This window comes from Rhinolophus hipposideros, assembly GCF_964194185.1.
Source record: "Rhinolophus hipposideros genome assembly, chromosome: 13".
Taxonomy (NCBI): domain Eukaryota; kingdom Metazoa; phylum Chordata; class Mammalia; order Chiroptera; family Rhinolophidae; genus Rhinolophus; species Rhinolophus hipposideros.
The window spans coordinates 28,310,408-28,335,205 of NC_138059.1; the positions used below are offsets into that span (position 1 = coordinate 28,310,408).

The 24,798-nt window shown below is 30.9% G+C and overlaps 1 protein-coding gene across 50 annotated transcripts in view; it reads right to left on the reverse strand.

Moving 5' to 3' along the window:
• The window catches only part of RIMS2 (regulating synaptic membrane exocytosis 2), a 593,954-nt gene that overhangs the window by 151,911 nt on the left and 417,245 nt on the right, over positions 1–24,798 (reverse strand). For 21 of the 50 annotated variants that reach the window (XM_081070114.1, XM_081070110.1, XM_081070156.1 and 18 more), the window contains one exon: positions 1,296–1,396. The exons of 19 other annotated variants lie outside the window; for them this stretch is intronic. In XM_081070114.1, the coding sequence (XP_080926240.1) occupies positions 1,296–1,396 (101 nt within the window). Of the gene's footprint in view, positions 1–1,295; positions 1,397–23,372; positions 23,406–24,798 lie in introns of all 50 variants that reach the window. 10 more of the 50 variants (XM_081070145.1, XM_081070146.1, XM_081070148.1 and 7 more) reach the window with 1 other exon arrangement.

Consider the following 24,798-nt stretch of genomic DNA (forward strand, 5'->3'; position numbering starts at 1 on the left):
AAATACCAAAAAAGTAACTGGAAAGGCATGGATATCATTTCTGACATCAAGCTCATAAGGTTAGGGAAGTATCTGAAATATTATAAAATTACAAAACTATTTTTTACAAAATTCACTGAATCTATCTGAAATTATTTATATTTTCATTTTAGAGAAAGATTTCTAGAAGTTTAGAACCTGGTGAGTAAAGGCAAAGCTATTTTTGCTTTTCTTAAATTTACCTTTCTTTTGGCTTTAGCCTGTGCCATCTACAGTACACCAGGATTCTGTGATGAACAATCCTATATTCACCGTGTCAGTGTTCATTGATTTGGGGAAGAGACTGGTGTTTTGGAAGATGATGCTGATGTAAGAATCTCTGCCTTCTCTAGGATGTACAGCAGAGAAACTAGAAACCTGTGCTACCTATAACAGATGCATGTCCAACTGGTTATGCTTTACTTAAGTCATGACTTTACCAAAGAAATGGAGTACAATGGAGAGAAACTGAAGGTTTAGTAGGAAAGAATAAAATAGACCAAGAAATCCAAACTTCTTTCTCTAACACACACATACACAGACTATAAATATTACATAATTACAATGATTAAATAACTAAGCCATAGAGCATGTAATAACTAAATGTTAAGACTAAGTTTTGCCATTGTCATTCTTTTATTAAATTTTAAATAGGTACATTACAGCAAAGTCTTTTCATGACTTTGGCAATGAATAATTTAATGAACCTAAAAATGTTTTGAAAATATGAAGGCAATAAAGAGCAAGAGCAATGAAATAATACTTTTCTTTTCTATCTTGGTAAACTTCATACCTCAACTTATTCCCTAAAAGTAGTTAGAAAAGATCCTCACTAAAAAAACTTTTGACCTTACAACTCCTCATGAGTATATATATTTTGTTACAGTAACTCATTAATAAACTAGATTAAAACACTATAAAATAAAAAATAATTATATGTGTAGGAATACCATAAAAAGGTAACAGAAGTTCTTCCTAAACACTTTTGAAGGTTTTAAGGCCTTTATAGGTTTTATAAAATGAAAAATTTCTAAAAGATTTGTTTTTCAGATCATTTATCTCCTATTATAATACGATGATTTTTAAAAATAAGGCAAATTCTATACCTAAAAGTTGGTATATAAATACATAATAAATTTTAGCATTTAATAATATCATAGGGCCACTGCATTATATGTGCATGTCTGAGTAATCTGTATTCACCTTTTTAAGAGAATCTAATGGTTTCATATGAGTAACTGATTATCTTACAACTTTTAAAAAGAAAAATGTCTTGCCTTCGAATGGTAATCTTGCTCCAGTCTGGGATCTGATCCGGCTACCTGTTTGTATTTGTTAATTTTCATTTGGCGATTTCTCTCCTCTATATCCATAGCACCTATCGAGTAGAAAAAAATCCATACAATTAATGTTCAGTTCTTATTTCTGAGCCTTACTTACAGGATGTATAAAAGAAGAAATGCTAGGCTGATAAATTACTTTCATTCAAGGTAGTATGTACAACTTAAATGCACTATTTTAGATTTATTTAAAGTATGCAATTTGGCAAATAAAAGCATGATTATTAAATATGTAAAATAATTTTAATCTGAATAAAATGTAAATGAACTTAAACAGTAGACAGTAGACAACAAATCTTCACTAAAGAGAAAACACTTTGTGCTACATGTAGGTCAAGGAGAATATATTTGACAGCATATAAATTTGACAATAGTATTAACATAAGAACTTTGGCTTGCAATTCATCAAGATTTCACTTATTTACTGGAGAGAAGTTATACATTTAATTGTTTTCAAATACAATTTTACAATTGCATTTAGACACTATTATCATAAAATTAGCCCGTGTTTAGAGTAGGTTGCCCCACATACATGTGAATGTAGTTATCAAGATCTTTTGACTCAAACTTCAGAGAACTAGAGTCAAGAAAGGGAAACGTAGAATAATAATCCTCGGAAGATACCATGCCAGTAAAGGCACAGAGTATTAATGAAATCATTAAATAAAAATAAAAAAGAATGAACGGAGGCAAGAAAGTGAGATGGTAAGCCTATTACAAAATGAGATTAATGCTCTCTATAACAGGTGGCTACCTCAAAACACATCAATTACAGCTATCAAGAGGGCTTTAAAACTTTAGAACAAGAACTGAATTCTGTTAGGAAATCTTAGCTAACATAAAAAATGCTCTAACAGTATATTTATGATATTTATTAAAGAGATTTTATAGAAAAATTCCATTTCTCATAAATATGAGTAATGTAAAAACAAAATCTCAATTGTATACTAGAAGTCGACAACCAGAAAAATAACCATAGCTTAGTAGGCTCAAGTGTGTTTCTATAATAAAATGTTGTCGTGGAAATTCACAAACACTGAGTGTAGGTAGGAATGTAAACATCCACATACATACCCCTTGTTTAAGATCATAACTTTAAAACTGTAGTAAAGATATCCAGATAACACTGTGCTACGTAAAAATTGGTATTTTAATACTTGAAAAAAATCTCATCATATACCTGATAATTCTTGATAGCAACAAATCTATCAAATTCTTGATAGAAATCAATTAATTAAATACGATAAAAAGGGAAGAAAATGTTTTAAAGAGGAATAAGAAAATCTTGAATAAAATAATGTAGATCTTACATTAAATGACCTCTAAGTATAAGGGCAAATTTATATCAACTATTCAATAAAGTGAGGCAATTGGTTCCTTTTAAGAGTCACATTTTAATAATGATTTGATTAATTAGTTATGTATCAAATTTTAAAATGGGGTATATATATGTCATGTTAATATAAGTTGAATGATACATAAAATCAAGTGACTGCTTCTGTGCTATGAAGGTGGAATACTGTCAAGTATCATGTCTATTACTCGATTAAAACACAAGTTTGAAATTGTTTACACCTCAAGAGATATTCTCAGATAAATATCTTTTGTTTATTTATATATAAATATATTTTGTTTTATTCTGAAAATTTTAAAAAATGTTTATTTTCTCCAAGGGCAAGGGAACAAAAAAGCCATCTTGGCATCACACAATTATGTGTACTGAAATAACATTTTCTAAATTGAGAGTGTGGGAAGTTTCTTTAAAAAATGTTTCATTTTGATATCATAATAGGAAAATAGTATTTCAAATCTGAATAGCATCAATAGACAAAGGTTAAACACATAACATATATACATATATTATATATATATATACACACACATACAGGTATATACGCATACATATATATGCATTTTCTAATATTTATACTATTTTCTGCACATCAACTTCTTATGAAGCTACATTAAATTCTGTCTGATTAGTAGGTAGTGATAAGATATATACTGGCAGGAATTGGCAAACTTTTTCTGTAAAGGGCCCGACAATAAATATCCTAGACTTTGCAGACCACATGCTCTCTGACAAAACTGCCATTATAACATAAAGACAGCTACAGATAATGCATACACAAATGAGTGTGACTGTACACTAATCAAACCTTACTTACAAAATGAGCAGCGGGCTGAATGTGGTCTGTGGGTCTGTTTGCCCACCCCTGTGTTAAAGCATATTGGTTTAATACTGCTTTGCAACAAAAGCCTTTCTCCTTAGTAATGGTTTAAAGATTTTGTACAATCAAGTTTATGATTCTCTCTCAGAATCATTTACGTTTAACAGGTAACTGGGGACGGGGGGGGGGGGGGGCGGGGTTAAGAAGGATATTCATCTGTATTTGCTACAAGCAAACAAAGATGCAAATAGAGTGATATAACCATTTAAATAGTTATTAACTAAAATTCCAATCTCCAAACAAATGTCTCAACTCCAGGCTCAACTATCATCTACAGATAGTCTCTAAATGGAAAAATTCTTTGTTAGAGTCCTAACCAATGAAATCTCAAGGGACCACCTTAATGAATATACAGTCAACAGACTTGGGTAGATATACTTTTAACTTAGAGCTTTAAATTCTCCAATGAGTTTAATCCGTAGGACAAACAGTAACCAGATATGACTCTCTCTAAAATTTTTTGGCTCCTGTGAAGTCTTCCATTAGTTTCCTACATTCTTATCAACCTATTTTCGTAAAGAAAACACTCCACAAACAATAATATCCTTAGAGAGGAAAGTATCCTATTGATAAAGAGATTCATCAGAAAGGATTCTTTACCAGCAAGTTGATTTTTCTTTGCTGGTCCTTTTCTCCAATGAAAATAACCGAGAAATAATATTTTCAATAAAATTATTTTGATTTCAACCAAAGTCAGTCTTCTTGTTTCTTTCCCCGAGGAATGAAAACCAATTTAGAGGAATCATTGCAATTAGAAAAGCTGTTCGCTCTCTGGTTGGGGAATGGAATATGTAATTTCTAAACTTTCAACTCTAATGTCCAATGCTGTACTTCTATAAAAGGAAAATAAGTAAAAGTGTTAAAGAGGCAGGTTTTTGTTCAATCCCGTCTCTTTCAGATTTACACTTCAAATTTGCATATAAAGGGTCCTGAAAGTTCTACGATAAAGAATAATCATTTGATCACAGAAATCTCACCTCACCTATTATCTGTTAATATTTTGTGATAATAACCTCAAAAATACATTGTGGAAATATTAGCTTAAAGGTTTAGAGGATACATTTATCTAAGAATTTCTAAAATTCATTTTCTTATATGTGATGATACTATGCTTACCACAAAAGACATCTTAGTGATTTGATTTTGTAATTTGAGCATGCTACAAATTTAGTCATTATGTGTTCAAAATCAAATTAAATATCAAAAATTTTTTAAGTTATAATTAAAAATGACTAATGTGACAATCAAACTTCTTGGACAAACACATTTACAAGAAAAGTTTGCATGTCTATTGAGATAATCTCTTTAAGTGTATTAAACTGTAAAAATCAAGCTGTCTCTTTCCCAATAATATATTTAAATTACACAATGCTTTGTTTTCTCCACTCTAAAAATTTTAAGGCAGGAAAAAAAAAAAGTCAAATGCAGATGTGCTGGAATTCATACATATCTCAAAATGTGTTTTTCTCAGATTGGAAGCTCCTGGTCCATTCTCTGTCACATAATTTAAATAGTACAATATTTTGTTGATTCTAATTGAATGTGTTTCCGAATATCATATCACATATTCAGTAAGCCATTTATTTTTATATAACCCACTTGAGAGTTTTACTTGTTCTTAAATCAATATATCTAAGTCATTCAATGTTTATTTTGAACTTAAAAAGGACTATTTAATGTGTGCAGAAAGTTAAAATCATAGTTATAATGTTGGTAGGACAATCAAGTTAAAAAAGGTTATAGGTGGATTTTGTATCCAGAGATGTAGCTGAAAACGCCCAGATAGAAGGGCAGCAGCCAGTGATTGCTTAGGGTTCACTATTTACATATGTGCTGCAATGATCATCAGTACACCTGCAGTGATTTCTGTAGTTCATGCAGTATTAGTTTTGCTGGCTTTTCCAAACACACACACACGTACACCTACTCTTAGGGTTCTAAAGCAGTTTCATACCCCAAACTTCTTTGAAGCTGGGACGCAGATTTGGCAGTAATGCAATTCACAATGAAGCTAAACATTAGTGATCAGAATATGGCAAGACTGCCGATTTGGTGATCTATCTTGTGACCTTAAATAAATGTTCAAATCTGGGGATTTTAAGAAAAAAAACCTCTTAAGCCTACTATCAAAGCTGAAAGAAAGAACCCTGAAATTCAGGGGGAAAAAAGAGAGAGAACCTAACATTACAGACATTAAGAAAGTCTAAGATTATTAATCTTATTTAACTGCATCAGTTAGTACCCCAAATTCTTGTGGTTAATTTAATGATTTTTTTTAAACATCCTTCCTCCACTCACCCCATCCTTTTTTCCTATTGCTATATAATTTTTTGGCTTAAGGTTAAAAAAAAAAGTCTTCCTTTAATTGAGATTTTAAAATTTAATTAAGTGGCTGTTTTAAGAGGGTTTCTGATAAAAATAGTCATATCTGCAATTCCTTTTTCTTTGATTATTATGTGTCTTCACAAAACTAAGATGTGCCTTCAAATAATCTGAGGTTACAAAACAAATTTATTAGTTCATGTTTTTAAACAAAAAATATATCAAGAAATTGTGCAATGATCATTAAACATTTGCATTTTATAATTGGATTTATTCTGAATTTCATCATTTTAAAAGGTATAGTTTAAATTTGTTTCCCACTTAAATATAAGAATTAAAGACATTTTGCAATATCAAGTTTTAATTAATAGTGAAGGATTTCCAACAAAAACTATTTTCTGTTGAACCAACCAAATAATTGATAATACAAAGTGTACCTTTAATAATTCAAATTGATTTTCAAATACATATAGAAATAATAAATTTAACCTGAACATAAAACTAAATATTACTGAAGCAGTTTTTTGGTTGAAGCTAAAGAAGTATATTACTTATATGGTAGAAACATATTTTTAAAATTAACTATTTTTTACCAAACCATTGAGAGGAAAGAAATTACATTTGACTAACTATCCTATTGAATCTTAGTTTACAAACTTTTCTTCTAAGAAGATACAATGTAGAAGAGGCACAGAACAAAACAAATGATTTAAGACAATAGTGATGAGAGTGACAGAAATAATATTTCAAATGAAAAATTAAAAGGGCCAAATTCATGTAATCACTATTTAGGTATGTACCAAACTAAAGGCAGTAAAAAAAAAAAAAGGGTATAATCAGTGTGGAAGCTATTTGCTCATCTTGAGGTTAATTTACACAGGATGTTTATTTTTTTATGTTTATTATCTAGACTCAGTAGGATAGTCTATAAAAACTACTTATCAATGTCTTCCAATAACCACAAGAATAAGCATAGAAATTGTTATAATGACTCAAGATAAATATGAATCTATAATATTTTGTCATGTTATAATTTTATTTTCAAAGGCAGTGCAATTCAAAAAAATTCTCCTTGACTTTACTGAATATTTTAACCATTTTTTCAATATCTGATAACTGTGAAAAAAATTTATTTTTCAGACTGATAGTCACATCTAGCTGTTGACAAAAAATTAGTGGTCATTTATACGAATGATCACTAAGTACCTGCTGTACAATGATAAGAAGTAAAAAAACCAAAAAAACAAAAACAACATATTTGGTACTGTGTATCAAAGGCTTTACAATGGTCATATTTTTAAACCTGAAATTCCACTCCCCAGGGTCTGTCCTAAAGAAATAAATCAATGTGCAAAGATGTACATACAATTATATTCATCTCCCCATTGTTTGATAACCAGGAAGGCCTGGGAAAAGAAACTCCAAGTGTCCAACAATGGGGGGTTGACTGCATTTCTGGTGTATCTGCAAAATGATGAGTAGAGTGTGTATGTACATTCATATAAATTATATAAAATAAAGATACTGCAATTAGTAATTATAAAACAGATTAAATGGTAGATATAGTACTATAGTTTATAAATGATAATTTAAAAAACTATATATTCATAAAATATATACGCACATAACCTATACAAAAGACAGATGGAATGAAAAAGATTTAAGATTCATACACCAGAGTGTTCAAGTTATCACTGGTTATTAGAAGTATAGTGCTATTGTGCTTTTACTTGGGTTAAGATAAAGTTTATAAAATATCCACAATGACTATACATTATTCAGAAGAAAAATGTCATTTAAAAAATAACAGAAAATGTTTGTGAGAAATAGGACAAATTATCCAGTTTGAAAACCTTATATTTTTTGTTATGATTTGATAAAAGTGCTTTGGAAATAAATGTTAAATAATTTTAAAAACGCTCCCATTCATTACTTAATTTATCTTATGGACATATATTTATTTTTAAATAAAAGCATTTTGATGTATTAACTGAAAGTGGTTTATAATAAGAAATCCTTTCAAATGTAAAAATGTGCAGATCTTTCCAGTTTTTATGAATATTAAAAAAAATGATCTGGCATGCTATAAAATTTTCCATATTAGTTTCTGCAGTTGTGGAATTGAAGAAACTATGCAACAAAAATTTTACAAGTTATTTTAAAGTGATTTCTTCATAATCACTTGCCTATAACAAATTTTTTGAAATTTTATACTAAATTATATACTAGAACTTCATTAAAAGTATACTTTGTTAGCTAAATTTTTTACTAAAAATAGATGTAATGCAGAGAATAACAAATATTGGAACAAGCTAAATTGAGAAAAAGTATGAAAGTATTTTTGAAAAAATTACAAATTATGTACCAAATTACTTGTATATTAGTACTAGGGTAAACAGAAGCATTTTCTTTTAAAGTGTAAACAAAATCTTAACTGTGCAACTAAGATACACAAGTTTTGAGGAATACTTACTTCCAAATTAATCAATTTTGTGGATTTGTCTACTGTGCTCATTAGGAACTGACACATATGGAATGAAAGAAAACATAATTTGATTTTGTTTATAATGTGTTTGCTTATAAGACGATCTTTGCTCCTGGGAATCTAGGAAAACTGAACTTCATATGTGCCCAAGTGGAACATGAAATTAAATGAAATATAAAAGATCTAGAAAGTTACAAACTTGTACTACCTTGAGGGTCAGTTATGAGCTATAGTCCTTTGAATTACGTTCTCAGCCTTGACAATCTATTTTAGATATCAAGGTTAACTGATACTCTTTGCGGTCGTTTCTCTATTAACTCTTTGCCATATTCTTTAAACAATACTTCAAAAGGAGATGCTATAGACAAATTTCATAGACTACTTTCCCTATAGACAAAAGAAACATATTCAAACTACTTTAGGACCTTAGTTATTAGGCGTGATCTAGTGATCTAAGGAAATAGAGTCCCCAAATTTAGGGTAATGGGTACTTTTACAATAGATAGTATTAAAGAAAATCTAAAAAACAGCACTGGTTTAAAGATAAGAGACAAAACTTGGGTTCGAGTCTTGATTTCACAAGCCCTGTAATTGTAAGCACTTCATTTCACATTTCTGGGCATAAAATTCATCACCTGTAAAGTGAATAGTTTTAGACCAGACACTCTTTATGATTCCTTCTGCTAAATAACTCTCTGGTTGGTTAATTTTGAAGCCAAACAATACATAGGTGTTTGTTCTTTTATATTGTCATACCTATTTCATTAATGTAGATAATGAAATTGTACTAAAAATTCTTACTGTTTGCCCCGGTACTGCATTCATTAAAATTTCCCTCACAAAACATGTGTGTGTGTGTGTGTGTGTGTGTGTGTGTGTGTGTGTACAGAGGCTGGGAGTGGAATAAGATGAAGAAAGAAGGGAGGGAAGGAGAATGACAAGAGGGAGGGAAAAAAGGAGAGAGAGACAGAGAGAGAGAGAGACAGAGAGAGAGAGACAGAGAGAGAGAGAGAGAGAGAGAGTTAGAGAATGCATGTGCCTGGGAGAGACAGAGAGATAGACACAGATTGTATTGAAAAGTTCATTAAATCAGGATATTTGCCCAGGAAAAAAAAATCATAAGTGTGATCTAATCTAGAACAACCTTTTGGACCAGCTAAAGTGTAATTGTTTTACCCATATACATTTTCTCCCAGCTATACAGTGACATGCGTAGGGGAAAATGCTAGTTACTTTCTATCAACTTAGTTATTTTTAACTTGTTAAAAATATCTTTGAAAAAAACAAGGTATATTTTAGGGGATAACTACATTTTAAAATGAAAGTCCCTCACAGAAGGAATACAATGGCTAGTATTAAAATTGCTTCTAAAAAAAACTACAAAAACCATTTATAAAAGTACAAACATGAATCAGATTCATTAGGTTAATAAACTAGTCCCCATATGTATTAAGCACTTTGGAATATTTTACCTTTTTCCTGATGGCTAAAATCTACATTAAGATCCACAGAGTAGCACATATTATTACCCTGTGTATGTCTTGATCCCATCTTATTATGTTTTAGTCTGATATAATTATCAAACACCACTATGTCCCACGTTTGGGACCTAATTAACATAGCCATATTTCAACACATCCACTATTACACATATCACCAGATTTCATGGAAGGTTTGAAAGGATCATAATAAAGACATTCAAATGCATCTTTATATTCATGTTTGTTTAGAAATAGAAATTTAAATATACTTAAAAATATTGACAATGTTGTTTAAAAATCACACAAAAAAAATCCATCAGATAAAAACTGAGATAAGACTGATGCTGGAAAAGAGACCCATATAATTTTTCTTATGTACATTTTAAACTTATAGTAGAGAATACTCGTGCTGTAAATAAAAACGTATCTGTTTGCCTTATGTAGCTATAGTATAATTAAAAGGAAAGATGTATTAACTTTTATTGTATACTTGTAATTTTATCCATGTTGGCTAAATAAATATTTTAGAAAACGATACTAAAATTTTTCATTAAGTTAGGATTGCCATTAAGTTGGGGTTATTTATAATGAGAAGAGGAAATACTTAGCTGCTTAAATATCAAACTGTTCTTTCTCCAAAGATGCTAATGATGATTGCTACTGGTCAAGGGTGCAAAAATGACTACAGAGTAACTAACGTCATACAGTCTAACACTTTCTCAGATTTCCAAGGAATGCATTCTAAATATTTCACTAATACAATCATCTCATGAAACTTTTCTACTCATTATTGGGAAGGGAGAGGAATAAAAATTAATTAGATGGGCTCATTCTGAGAGAAAGGAGGATGAGGATTAGATGAAGAAACTTTAGGAAAGACTAACCTAAACTAGAGACTGGACTGAATTTCATTCAACCTTCCAAATACCCACACGGCAATACTGGTTACACTAAAGATCCTAAATAAAACTGCAAACTAAAGTGAGTTGTTCTCCACTGACATTAAATCTCCCTTTCTGAACTCTTCACTTCCTGCTCTCCTCTTCCCAAACCTCCTGTGTTGTTTTTGGTATTGTTCTCTCCTAACTTCAGCTCCTACCTTCCCTGTAAGCATAAGATTCGCATTTCTAATTGTCTCCAAGCCATCCTCTCATAGATACCCCATCAGTGCGTAAACTCAGCTTGCTCAAAATAAGTTGGGACTACTGCTCATATATCTGTTTTTCTTCATTTAATTACTGTCAGTGAATATCCAGAATATCCAGAATCTATTTCTTTGTTAAATGCCTTGCCTATTCTTGAACTGTCCACCCTAAATCCTTTTCTTGATCTTTCTTGGTTAACTGATTGCTGCTTTAGATTCAACAATTTAGTCCTTTTTTTTCTGGCTCATTCACTATAGTCTTCTCTCTGGGTTCCAAAGCTGTAGGCCAACCCCACCCATTACCATGCCCCCCCAACCTTATTTTGGGAGGGAACTTGGCTCTTAATTGCTTGGGAGGTGTTAGATTAAGTAAAATTTTCTGTTAGCATAGTTAGTAATATTTGGGTAACATATAAAAATAATTCATTTTAATTTTGCGTATTTTCAATAATTTTTTAAAGATTTATTGAGACATAATTTACATAAATTAAAATTCACACTATTTAGATGCAAAGTTCTATGACACTTGAGAAATGTATTATATACAGTCATGCAACCTCGCCACAATCAAAGATACTGAGCATTTCTGTCACTCTAAAAATTTCCCTGGTGCTGCTTTGTTGTCAATCCTCTCCCTCCAGGCTAGAGAACCACTGATTAGATTTCTGTCTGGCTTTTTATTTTCTCCAATAATGTTCTTAGACTAAAATTTTACTAGTTCGAGGCATAGAAAATGAAATGTAAGAAAGCTGTAAAAAGTACACAGTTAAAATTCTGTGTCCTAGAACTTAATACTAATGGTCCTGAACAATTAAATTCTTAACAATAATACTTTGTACATGCTAGGAATTATGGGAAGAGCTTTGCGTGTGTTATGATTATGTCACTTAATCAGCAAAATTGTATATGAACGGTCTTATTATTTTCTCAATATTACTTACTAGAAAATTTGTTCATGGTCATGTAACTAGTAGGTAACTGAAAGTGGTCTGTCCTCCAAAATTTATAATCTGAAGTACTTCTTCATGAAATGACTGGTCACTTTTCTCTCTGTCTCTCTCTCTCTCACACACACAGCTCAACTCTTTGTTTTCTCTTTTTCCAATGTGCTCCTTTAACATTTTCCCCTTCTTTTTTAGTTGCATGTATTCTTTGGACTTTTTTTTTTTTTGATAATGCTTCAGCTTATTTCCCTGAGTCCAACATTAGACTACAATATAATCATTTTTAATCTTTAATCTTCTTTTAGAGACTTAATCTTCTTTTTAGAGATTCCCTCTGATTCTCATTCCTTTACTCCGAATTGGCACATCAACCTCCTTCATATTCTATATGATCTGATAATCTATAACTGTATTCTCCCCATAAGTTATGTCATATAGTTAATCAATTCTATTACTTTTACTGTTATTGTCTTGATTTCAATTAAACTTTGCCTTTGCACTATTAGTTCCCTTCCTCATCTTTATTCTTAAAGCCCATACGCCACCACTTCAAGCCTTCATAAGGATGATAAAAAGCAACTCTGGATTTTCAAGTAACATGCTTTTCTTTAAAGTATAACCAAATTTAAATCCCCTTAGAATTATCTCCAATCTAGCATTATTCATGGTAGCTTACCCTCTTTCATATGAAACCCATATATGTTTCATTCCAATCTGTTTACATTTCAATGTTGTTGTTGTTTTTAAAGATATAAAGTTATAGAGCTTCAAATGAAAAGAAGTGATTTAAAAACAATCATAACTTATTTTAACCTAATGAATATTTAGTAAGTAGTGTGTACATGTTAATACTCGCTAAAATAACTCTATTACTAACTCGTCTTTTGATATATGTACCCTTTCCTTTCAAGTCAAATGATTTTAAAAATGTATTTTTAACATAGCTATTATCCAGAGCTACACTTTATTCATTTCTCTGCAAATCTTATTTAAAACTCTCATCTGTCACCAACACTTAAATGTCTTTTCAGAAAAAAAAAATTTACAGCAAAAATGATTCTGCTTTTCTGAACTTTAATGCCCTTACTTCTGTTTATTGATGTTAATTACATACGGTTCCTTTGCAGAGGTGGTTTCTCTGGTTTAGTTCAAATATCACCTCTTTGGACAAAACTTCCTAGCCTATTCACCCCAGTTATACTAAGGATTTCTAACAGCACTTATAACTATCTAAACTTGTTTAGTGATGATTTCCTTTCCCAAGAATATAAGTTTTATTATGAGAAAGAATTTGTCTGTCTTAGTCACTGTTATGCCTCCATCATCGAGAATAAGGCTGGTGTATAATAAATATTTAGTAGCTATTTGTCAAACAAATGCATTTTTAGGATGTAAAACACATTTATATCACTGGAATAAAAATTTCAGAAATAACCTAGCCTTTATATAAGCCAATAATGTTATACAATAGCTTAATATGTCATTATGATAACAGAGAATAATTTGAGTCTACTATAGTCAAATACAGATTATTTGGGTATCTTACAAGGATATTTAATAGTCTCTACTTTGGATTTTTACCCTATCTTAATAAAGACTCATTTTCATTATTTACACATTGAACTTAGAATTTACTATAATTCTGAGCACAAAATATATATTCTGGTGTTGGAAAATCTTGAGAAGGAATTTGAATACTGAATAATTCATGATATGTATTATAACTATTATTTGGCCATGTGCCAGACACTTTATGAAAAATTTCCCTCATCTTTAAAACAACCCTTTGGCCCTTAATGAGCTAAGTAGTAGCTCACAGTTTTTTGTTTATTTTCCTTTTTTTTGGCATTTATATTCTTACTCTGGAAATGGAAACTTTTTGTTTTGGCTGGTCATTGATTTTATTCTTCTTTTGATTGAAAGTAAACACACACACACACACACACACACACACACTATTCTCTTTCACCAATGAGTAAACTGGAACTTGGAGAGATTAATATACCTAAGATCACATAGGCCTTCGAATTTCATACTTTACTGATACTCCAACATTGTTCTGTACAGGGCCATAGAGTAAAACACTACTTGTATTACTGTTCTTCAAAGGAAGCATGATTATTATTTTTTAAAAAGTACCTACTATTAAGTAGTTTGTCTTGTTTCTGCTGCTACAAACTGGTCAATAAGTATAGTCCAATGCCCAGCGCTACTATTAAAATTGTTTTTTTCTATTTTTAAACAATTCTAGTGATGGGTATATTATCTAAACCTCTTAGTAGTTCATTGTTTATAGATCATTGATATATTAAATTTAAATTCAATAGCCTACTGCAAAACCCAGGATTTTGCTAAAAACAAGAATAAATCGTAAGTAAAGAACTAAATAAGATGTTCACTGCAGCCTTATTTATGGTGGACAAGATATGGAAACCAACGTGCCCCTCACTAGATGATTGGATAAAGAAGACGTGGTGTATATACACAATGGAATATGACTCTGCCATAAGAAAAGATGAAATAGTGCCATTTGCAACAAAAGGAATGGATCTTGAGATTATTATGCTAAGCAAAATAAGTCAGACAGAAAAAGTCAAGAACCATATGATTTCACCGATATGTGGGATATAAAACTGAAAGCAACAAAGGAACAAGACAAACAAAGAAACAAAGACTCATAGACACAGACAATAGTTTAGTGGTTACCAGAGGGGAAAGGGGGAAGAGGGGGTAGATGAGGGTAAACGGGGTCAAATATATGATGATGGAAGGAGAACTCGACTCTGGGTGATGAACATACAATGTAATGTATAGATGATATATTATAGAAGTGTGCACTTGAAGCCTATATAATTTTACTAACCATTGTCACCCCAATAAATTTTAATTTTAGAAAAAGAGCTAAATAAGTAGATCTGTCTGATAAAATAACCTTTTGGTATAATTTGTTTTAGCAGCATAATTAATAAGAGCTACCAGTTTTTTATTACCTAGTATGGACAAAGTCTGTGGTAAGTTCTTTTACAGATATTATCACTTTCAATTTTTTTCAAATTACAAAAATATATAAGTAATTATTGGTAATTTCTATTAATCAAATTATTCAATGAGATGGTTGTATATGTATCATAAGTTATTTAGCCACTTCCTCATTATTTAACTTGCATGGTAGCATCTTTTTCATTACTGCAAATAACGCTTTATTAAAACTTTTGTACATGAGTACATTTTTATCTGAATCTCTATTTTCACCAGGTCCAAAGTCTATGAATGTTTTTAAGGCTCTTGATTTATATTGAAAAATTGCTTTTTAGAAAAATTACATGATATTATGCTGCCAGTTTTCCTCTCTACTCTCACCAGCATTAAAATGTTGTTTTTTAAATAGTTAAAACATAGAATCGATTTTAGAAAAATGTCACTTATTTGGTTATGATTCAAATAAATATTTTTATATTTACTGATCATTAAATTTCTTATTTAGTGAAATGCCTGTCCATGTGTTTTGCCCATTTTCCTACTATAATTTTGTAGGATACATGTTTTTGTCAAAGTGACTCAGGTGTTAAGACTCTGAATACTGTCTGAGTTGCTGCAAATGCGTTTCCAGTTGGTCACTTGACTTATAATTTATTTATGGCAATTTTGTTATTCTGAAGTTTATATTTGTCACATTGTGGTCAAGTCTCTTTTTAAATTTTTTCATTGCTTTTATTCTTAGAAAGGCTTTCTTTTTTCAGAGAAAAGTCCTTTCATGCTTTCATGAAAACATAATTAACCCCTTAATTTAATTGGAGTTTATTTTGTTCAATAGGAAGAGTTCAGCAAGCAGACCAAAGTCACATCCCTAGAGGAGACAGAACCTGGATTAAAATGCAGACCTATCTGATTTCAAAGTTCTTGCTGTTTCTATGTAACTTTGTTGCCTCGGAAATGCTAAAGCTCAACAGTACAGGTGCAGCAGTCCTGATGCATGTTTGTATGACAGCTACCTCCTCAACTGTCAGCCACAAACTAGTATATTTATAATGCATATAAGAAAAATAGTTAATTCTATATCATAGAATGCCTACAAATCAAAATGCATAGCTATAATACAGTTGATCCAAAATAAAGTTTTTTAAAGTATTTTGTAAAAAAAAAAAAAATACCTTCACTTATATATGCTTACTACGCACCAGACACTGTTTTCAGATGAGTTACATATTGTATATTAACTAATTTAATCCTTACAATAACTCTTTGAGGTAGTAGTATTACTATCCTCGTTTTACAGATGAGGAATCTGAGGCACTGGGAGAAAGTAATTTTCTCCCAGAAAGTAAGTGGTGGTGGGACTGATCAGGTAGTCTGGTTCCAGAGCCTGTGCTCTACTATTGCTTCTCAGACTAACATTTCTTACAGGAACAAATATTTTGCCCCTTAGTTGAAATTTTCAGGAAAGAGAGGTAAGGTAGACAATAGGCCTAGATAATATTGAATGTTATAGTATTACCAGCACATGAATAATGTTTTGAAAATTTAGTTGTAATGCTTTAGATTCAAGATGCATCTTCCAACAGGAATGGGATTTTGTATTCATGAAGAATTAAAAAACAATGCATTCCAGGCTAAAACGAGGTCTCTTAATAATCTTTCCAATTTCCTCCGCACCACCCACACAAGAAAGAAATGCTCAAGGACATGTTTATTCCATGTTCAGGTATTCCTACTATTTCAAGTCCCCAAAACTTTCTTAATTCTCTTCTCTTATATTTCAGTATTAATTGGCTTTAGAGAATTAAGCTTAAGTATTTTACTTTATCAATAGGAGCTTTCCTCTAAGATGTGATATGTTTTTATATATAAGAAAACATATATATTTCATTTGTGATTGTTTTTGGTTGAAATATCAAAATATTACTTAAAATTTTAAGCTTAAACTTATGTAAGATATTCTTCTAAACTACTGTGTCTCTTGTAACATCTAAGCTATCTAGCATAGTACAGAACATATAATTAATATTTCACACCTTCTTATGAGCTGATATTTCTATTTTCTAGTAAGATTTCCGTGTGCTAGGGTTATCATCATCAAGCAACTCTGAGTGTCTGCGTTTTCGACTTTCACCAATAAGATTGGGTTTATTAAATATTGGATGTTATCAATGCACAGAGAATATCTCTAACATGGGTAGATGTGATAAGATTGATAATAAAATCAATACCTGAAAGATGTTGGGAAATTTCAGTAACAGCTTATCTGCGTATTTATATGTGTACATATATACACACGCTAAATTTCCCCTAAAATTAACCTTAGTTCTCATTGCCTTTTAGAATGTAACACAAGTAGAACAAAATGTCAAGTGAAAGCACATCGCACTCAAAATATGGTATGTATGTCAAGCAAATCTGGTAAGAATTGAAGTGCAAGTTTGAAATAATACATGTCAATGGTCAATATTCAGAATAATCAGAGAAATAAAACAAAAAGAGAAACTGTTTTCATGCTAAAAAGAATACTGTAATAGTGCTAATTTTGAAAATTTTCCTTTACAGGAAAAATTCCTTAACACAAAGCGAAGTAATAATTTTCTTAAGAATTCTATGATGTTAACTAAACTTATTGTGGTAATCATTTCACAATATACACATATTCAAATCATTATGTTGCATACGTTAAACTAATACAATGTTGTATGTCAGTTATATCTATAAAAGCTAGAAAAAAATTTTTAAACGTAAAAACATTTTTAAACAATTAGAATTACAACACAAAATATAAGTTACTTATTCCTAATTGTATTTTAATTAAGCAGGCTTTGAAATCTTAAGCTTTGAATTGCTAAGCTTTTCAAATTAACGTTAGTACATGGCAGACCAATGGATGAGTCTAAAAAGTAATTTTTTAACATATTTTATAAAACTCTTGATGTAGCACAGATGCAACTGTGATAATAATGTAATAATTAGTTAACTTTATAATATAATTGGTATTATAACATACTAATAATTTAATCTAAGAATTTAGTAAAAAATATTGCTCACAAAATATCTTTTGTTTTTGAGATCTCCTTATGAGTAAGACTTATATATTACACAGCATTAAGATCGTCAGATGCTTTAGACCAGGTCTGGAAGAAATTTTGAAAATGTATGTAGTTGAAACTTGAACTTAAAAACATGAACAGATTTTGTTTTATGAAACTTACCAAACAGTATTTTTAAAATCTCTTTTGTATCATTAGCTCTCTTTCAAATGGTCTCTAAGACTTGCTTTATAAGTATCTAAAAAAATAAAATTGTCATATGCAATTTCAAAAGAGTAAGAAGAAAAAGTGTAAATCTTTTATTTTTAAATATTTTAATACAGTATGCATTTTAAAGAACATCTACATAATATTTGAGGAATAGAATACAGAAAGTAACAGTAATATGTAGATCTTCAGTTGTTAAGATATCAGAGGGAAGTGGAAATAATTTTCCCCTCTCTATGTAGAGAAGGGAGAAAATCTTTATTTTGATTTTCTTCCTTTCTTTCTCCATGAGGTTTACTCAGAAGGTTCTTATGTTCCACTCTTCCTAATTTTAATCAAGTATTCATTTGTGGTAGTTATTCTCACAGCTACATATTTTTCAAGTGTTTGGAACTGTTAGGAAACTGGAAGGTTGAGAAGGATATTCAGAATGTAAGTTCAGAAATTTGTAAGCTTAATTTTGGTAATAAGAAGGAATAGAAAGTATAAATCTTACTAAAACTCATTACTTCTTGTTTAAAAGAAACCTGATTATGATTTGCAAGAGATGAAATAAATGTTTGGTTTTTTTTTTGCTCCTTAAAAATGTGTGATCAACTCCATTCCTCCATTCATTGTGTAGAATTATGTTGCAGTGACTATACTTGGACCTATTAACACAAATGAAGGTTCTATGATTGTGATATAAAACATTAACATACACTTCTAATATGTCAGGGAAATGATAAGCCTTATAAAATTATTTTTCCATCACATTTTGGGTTGAGTTATTAATAGGTGGTGGTGATAAAGTAAAATGCCAACTTACATATTCATATTAGAATATGAATGACAGGTTAATAAAGATATTACATTTTATTGGTTGCATACTCCAGTAAGTTTTTGAAAAGCCTTAACTTCAATTTAACTTTTATTAAACAAGTGAAATGCATCCTGAATTGCTTGTTACAAAATTTGCTGTTTTCTCTTCAAATATTATTTCCATTTTCTCTGAAGCTTTTTATTACCTTCTCTATCCTTCTCTCTTTACTCTTATTTCCTTTGAAATGGAATGCATTAGTCTTCATTTGTTTCTATGCTTAAGATAGGGTGTGGAATCCTAAGCTCAGTGCTAGTTAATACAGACCACATCTCAACCTACAGTATTAGGGGTCTACAACTAGAACTGAGCAAATTCACTCTTCAGCCTCCTCACACCGGGAGGAAAGAAAGTGTTACAGAGTTATAGCTACAACTGCAGTTTTAAAGTGTACACTAAGAAAGACTTCAAATTATGTTTAGTTAATAATTAGAAGTAATTTAGGACCTAATATTTGAATACAATAAAATTCTCTTCCCTCCATAAATTTAACCATTTCACATATGTCCTAGATATCATTTATGTTTTTCTCAAGAAAGGTTGCTTCCATGATTAATCTTCTCTTCCCAATCTTCAAATTCCCTCAACTAAGTACTTTCCCTTTGCTTTTTTTGAAAATTAAATTTATTGGGTGACATTGATTAGTAAAATTACATAGGTTTCAGGTGTACAATTCTGTATTACATCATTTATATATTGCCTTATGTGTTCACCACCCAGAGTCAGTTCTCCTTCCATCACCATATATTTGATCCCCTTTACCCTCTTCTATCATCTCCCTGCCTCCCCTTATCTTTCGGTAACCACTCAACTGTTGTCCCTTTGCCTTTCTGCATATCATGAAGATTCCTTTGTTCAGCCTGCTGTGTTCACTCTCCCCAAGCTAAGCTTAAATTCCTATGTTTCTCCTTGTTTTCTCCTACAGCAAATTAAGTAGTTGATTCCTCCCCTTCCTAGCACCTATTATTTTTTTTTAAATCACTCCATCAATTTTATCTATCCCGAGCTTCTTTCTCTAATTTTTCCCACATTGCTGAGAGACATTCTAGTCTTTTCCATGTGGATTCTGAAACCTGATTCCTTTTACTTATATCGTAAACATCCTCAGCATCATCACAGCATGTTCATTTCATCTCTTAGCTTGAATGAAAAGTTGACCTTCCACAAGAATATTAACTCCCTCAGAAACGTTTTCAGTGGCAACTGCTCAAAATCCTATATCTGAAATACTACAGAAGCCTGAAAGTGGTATCAGCATTTTTCTAGGTCTGCGTTGCTATTCCCACATGCTTACTTTTCTAATTTCACGTAAAATCTACTCCTTTTACGTCCATACCAGTATACTTCCTTGTTATTTTCTACTTCCCAGGCAATTTTCTTCATCCATTTTCTATGGATGAAGAAAAACTTTGAGTTTTTAGTGACTTCATATATAAAAATCCTAGCATCAAAGAATGTTGCTTTCCTTGCTTTCCCACATACTATTCTCCATCTCAGAAACCCACTCCCAGAGACAAACCCTGCATCTTTACATTGTTTGGGATTGTCTAACATCTGAATATTCTAAACACTGTTAAATCAATCTCTGAAAGTAACTTTCCCACCAGCTTCCATTAGCCTTCAATAATCTCCAAAAGTTCCAGTTCTTTCATTGAAATCCTCCTCTCTCAGTTCATGAAAAACTGAATCTAAACATGATTTAACAAGACCGCATGATTTAATATGACTAGCATCTTCCCTCAACTATCTTGGACATCACTTCAATCACTTTCCTTGCCAGCCACACTCAACAGCCTTATCCTCTGCTTCTTACCACTGTGACTGCTCACAACTTCCAACCTTAGATCCTCAGGATTACATTTGAAGTGTGGTAATGAGCCAATTACACAATCTTAGAGAATCCATGGCATCACAAATTTAAGTCCTTCATGTAAACTGTGACCATTCTATGCATCTCTGGTGAGCTTCCTATCCCATCCCCCATGGTAACTACTCTTAATTTCATAATTTTCTCAAGGCATCAAGAAGCTTGTTCCACATTCATCTTCATTTTTTTAATTAAAGTTTATTGGGGTGACAATTGTTAGTAAAGTTACATAGGTTCATCATCTATATATCACATTGTGTGCTCACCACCCAGATTCATTTCTCTTCCCATCACCATATATTTGATGCCTTTTTACCCTCATCTACCACAACCCCCTCCCCGCTTACCCTCTGGTAACCACTAAACTATTGTCTGTGTCTATGAGTTTTTATTTCTTCATTTGTCTGTCTTGTTCTTTTATTATTTTCAGTTTTATATACCACATATCAGTGAAATCATATGGTTCTCGACTTTCTCTATTTGACTTACTTCGCTTAGCATAATAATCTCCAGATCCATCCTATTTATTTATTTACTTATTTATTTATTTAATTTATTTTTTTCCTTTTAGATTTCATTTACCTTCTCTTCAAAGTTGCTTTCACCATCCACAACTTCACTGAAACCAATCAGGCAAAGATCATTATTGATTAGTTTTATCATTTGACAACAAATTATTCTTTCTATGGAATTTTTCTCTGTTCAGTATACCTTCCTCAAAACACTTTCCTTCCTTGAATTCTGCTTTTTTCTGGATATTTTACTGCCTTTGAATGGTTCTTTTCAACAGTGTTTTCTGGCTCTCGTTCTCCCATACACTCCTTAAATGTAAATAAATGTTGGTGATCTCAGAATTTGATGCTTGGCACTCTTTGTGTTCTTCATTGATTCTAGCAATTTCATTCATTTCTATGCAATCAATTAAATGCTGATACTCTAATCTGTTTCTAGTTCAGATTTCTCTCCTGAGTTCCAGATCCATATATTAGATATAAATTTCTAATAAATATCACCTTTATTAGATATTACACCTGAATTTCCCAAAGGAACCTTAAACTCAACCCATTCCCCAATCTGAACTTATTTTTTGCCCTAAAACTTGTTCAACATATATTCCCTATCTTGATAAAATGTACCACTATGTATTCAAACACGTCAGTCATCAGAATATCTTATTCCTTTTCCTGCATTGATAATATTCAATCAGTAACTAAATCTGATAGATTCTACATCTTTAAATAACTTCTCATGTACCAATTGATTCTATTGATACCATAATTAAGCTCATCATCACCTCTTAATTGATTGATGCAACATCCTCATAAATGATATTTCTGCTTATATTGTTCCAGTACGTTTTTTACAGAGCTTCTAAGTAATCTTTCCAGAAACAAATATCTGATCTTGTTCCTCACTTAGTTTACATGTTCAATAATCTACACCATCTTCAGAAACACTGCACTGCCTACTTTTGCCTAAACTTGTTTGAATCATTTTGTCTATATTGTTTTCTCTACCTGAAATGCTCTCTACACATGAGGCCTCTTTCTAGTTTTTAACATTCAATTTAAGGGTCATATTTTCTATGAAGTGTTTTTTGAAATAATGTTCACCCTTCTCAGGTGGAAACAATCACACCCTCCTTTGCGATTCCATTGTATTCTGTATGTATAGATTTCTCATAGTACCTGTAATATTATTGTGTTTACTTGTAAGACCCACACTAGAAAAAGCCCACAAGGATAGAGGGCTATTTTGTGTGTTTTATTATTTCCAGCACCTAGAACAGTACCCCACAGCATGTGCTTAATAAATGAGTGTTGAATGAATGTTCATGTTTTACTCTTCCATGAAGCCTTTTCTGGCCATCTAAGTTAAAATAAATTTTATTTAACTTTATAGCTTTGTAAAACATATTGCTAGCTATACATATTGGCACATAAACATAACATGTTACCCACATACGTTAACTCCTCGGTGATATTGATAACTTGTTTAGGGCACGTATTAGTTCTTTAGTATTTTCCAGAGTCCAGTACATTGCTGAACCCATGATAGAAATAGAAGTTTTTGAATTATGTAAAAAAACAATGGAAAACAAGTTTGAAGTCTAAAATAAGTTGAAAAACAAATTATAATTAATTTAATATAATCTAGCAAATATATATATAGGCTCTGAACTTAGTTACCTGGTTATGGAAAAAATTATACACATACAAGTTATACAATAATTAATCATTTTATATTTATCCATCTAATTGCAGCAGTTGCTATTGAAAGTTGAATATAAAATTGCCTAAAATGAAAATACCTGCAAGATTTAACATATTGTTATATTAGAGGAGAATGAAAAATTGTGAAATAAAAAAAAAGAGGAAAAATTTTCTAAGACAAGTTAGATAAATGAAAAAATAACAAAGAAAAGCAGTAGAAGAGACAGACCTGCATGTCTTCTCCTTGTGGTGTCCACTTCTTCTGTGATCACATCGTATAATGGACAGACATAGACAAAGGAGATGGGTGTGAGTGGATGTACTCAAAAGGTAAAAAGTGACACTGAAGGAAAGGGCCCAAATCATTTTGAGAAAGAATCCTGTGCATAGTGGTAGGGAAAATATAATCAATCAAATACACACCATATTAACAAAAAGAAGAAGAAGAAGAATACAGAAGAACTGATGGTGAATTGGTTAAGATATCATGGGTTAGCAGAATCAGAAAAATAAAGTTAGTATAGGAAAAAAAGAGGATTCAGAACTTTACAATTATTTGTAGACAGCCAATCCTGAACACTGACGCTGAAGAAAGATATCATTAGTAAAAACCTTGTTACTTGTATGACCATGTTTTTTAAGACATCACTGAGTCCATCTAACGTGTTAAATGCTTTCAGAATTTTTCAGTTATCATCTAAAGAAAATAATTTAATTGAAACATCTTCAAAAGAAGCAATAAAAGTAGTTCCAACATTTCCTTTTAAGCTTCACTGCATGTAAGAAAATAAAGTATAGCCATCAGGCCAATATTTCATTGAATTACTTCAGTACAACAAAATATTAGTATAAAAATATTATGGAGAGTAACAAAATAATAAAATTCATTATAAGGAGAGTAGCTGAAATATATGGCTTTATTTAAATATTAAAAATTCAAATTAACCTTCAATTTAGGCAAACTGTCTTTGATTGCATTCCTTATAATGTTTATTTATTAAGAAAGTTCTTACAGACGCCACATAACAGATCATGATGTTTCTATCAAATTTGCCCATCCAAATCCAACATCTGTTGCGACAGGTATGGCACACATTTGGAAACACTTCTTTCCTCATTGCCATTAGAGAAGTTCAATAGACATGTTATAAAGTGATTGAAAGCAGGAAATATCTGATAAACTCAGGATTCAAAGAAAGAATTCCTTCCAAAGATATGAGTTAGTATTACTATGACTGACACAGGTTAACAATGTAACACAAAATCAAAACTCCTATTTTAATTACCTACTTAGCATTGAATCAGGTACCACAAAATTCATAAATGAAAACACCACATTCACTTCTGCAATGGTTGTATCATAGTTTTTGAATGATTTTTTGAATATAGAAAACCATATTATATCAAACTACACTTGGAATATTAACATATGGAAATTATAACTCTTGAGAATATTCTTTCCTATAACAAATTTATCTCTTTTCCTGAGTAGTGAGAAAATGAAATCTTTCCATTAGGAAAAAAGTGCTAATATGACCAAAATTTTTTTATTAGAAAAAAGAGAAATCCTACTATGAATTCTAGAGAACTGAAAAAGATATGTATGACCCATTTTGAAACTTAACAATGTCATTTTGATTATTATACAAGCACAT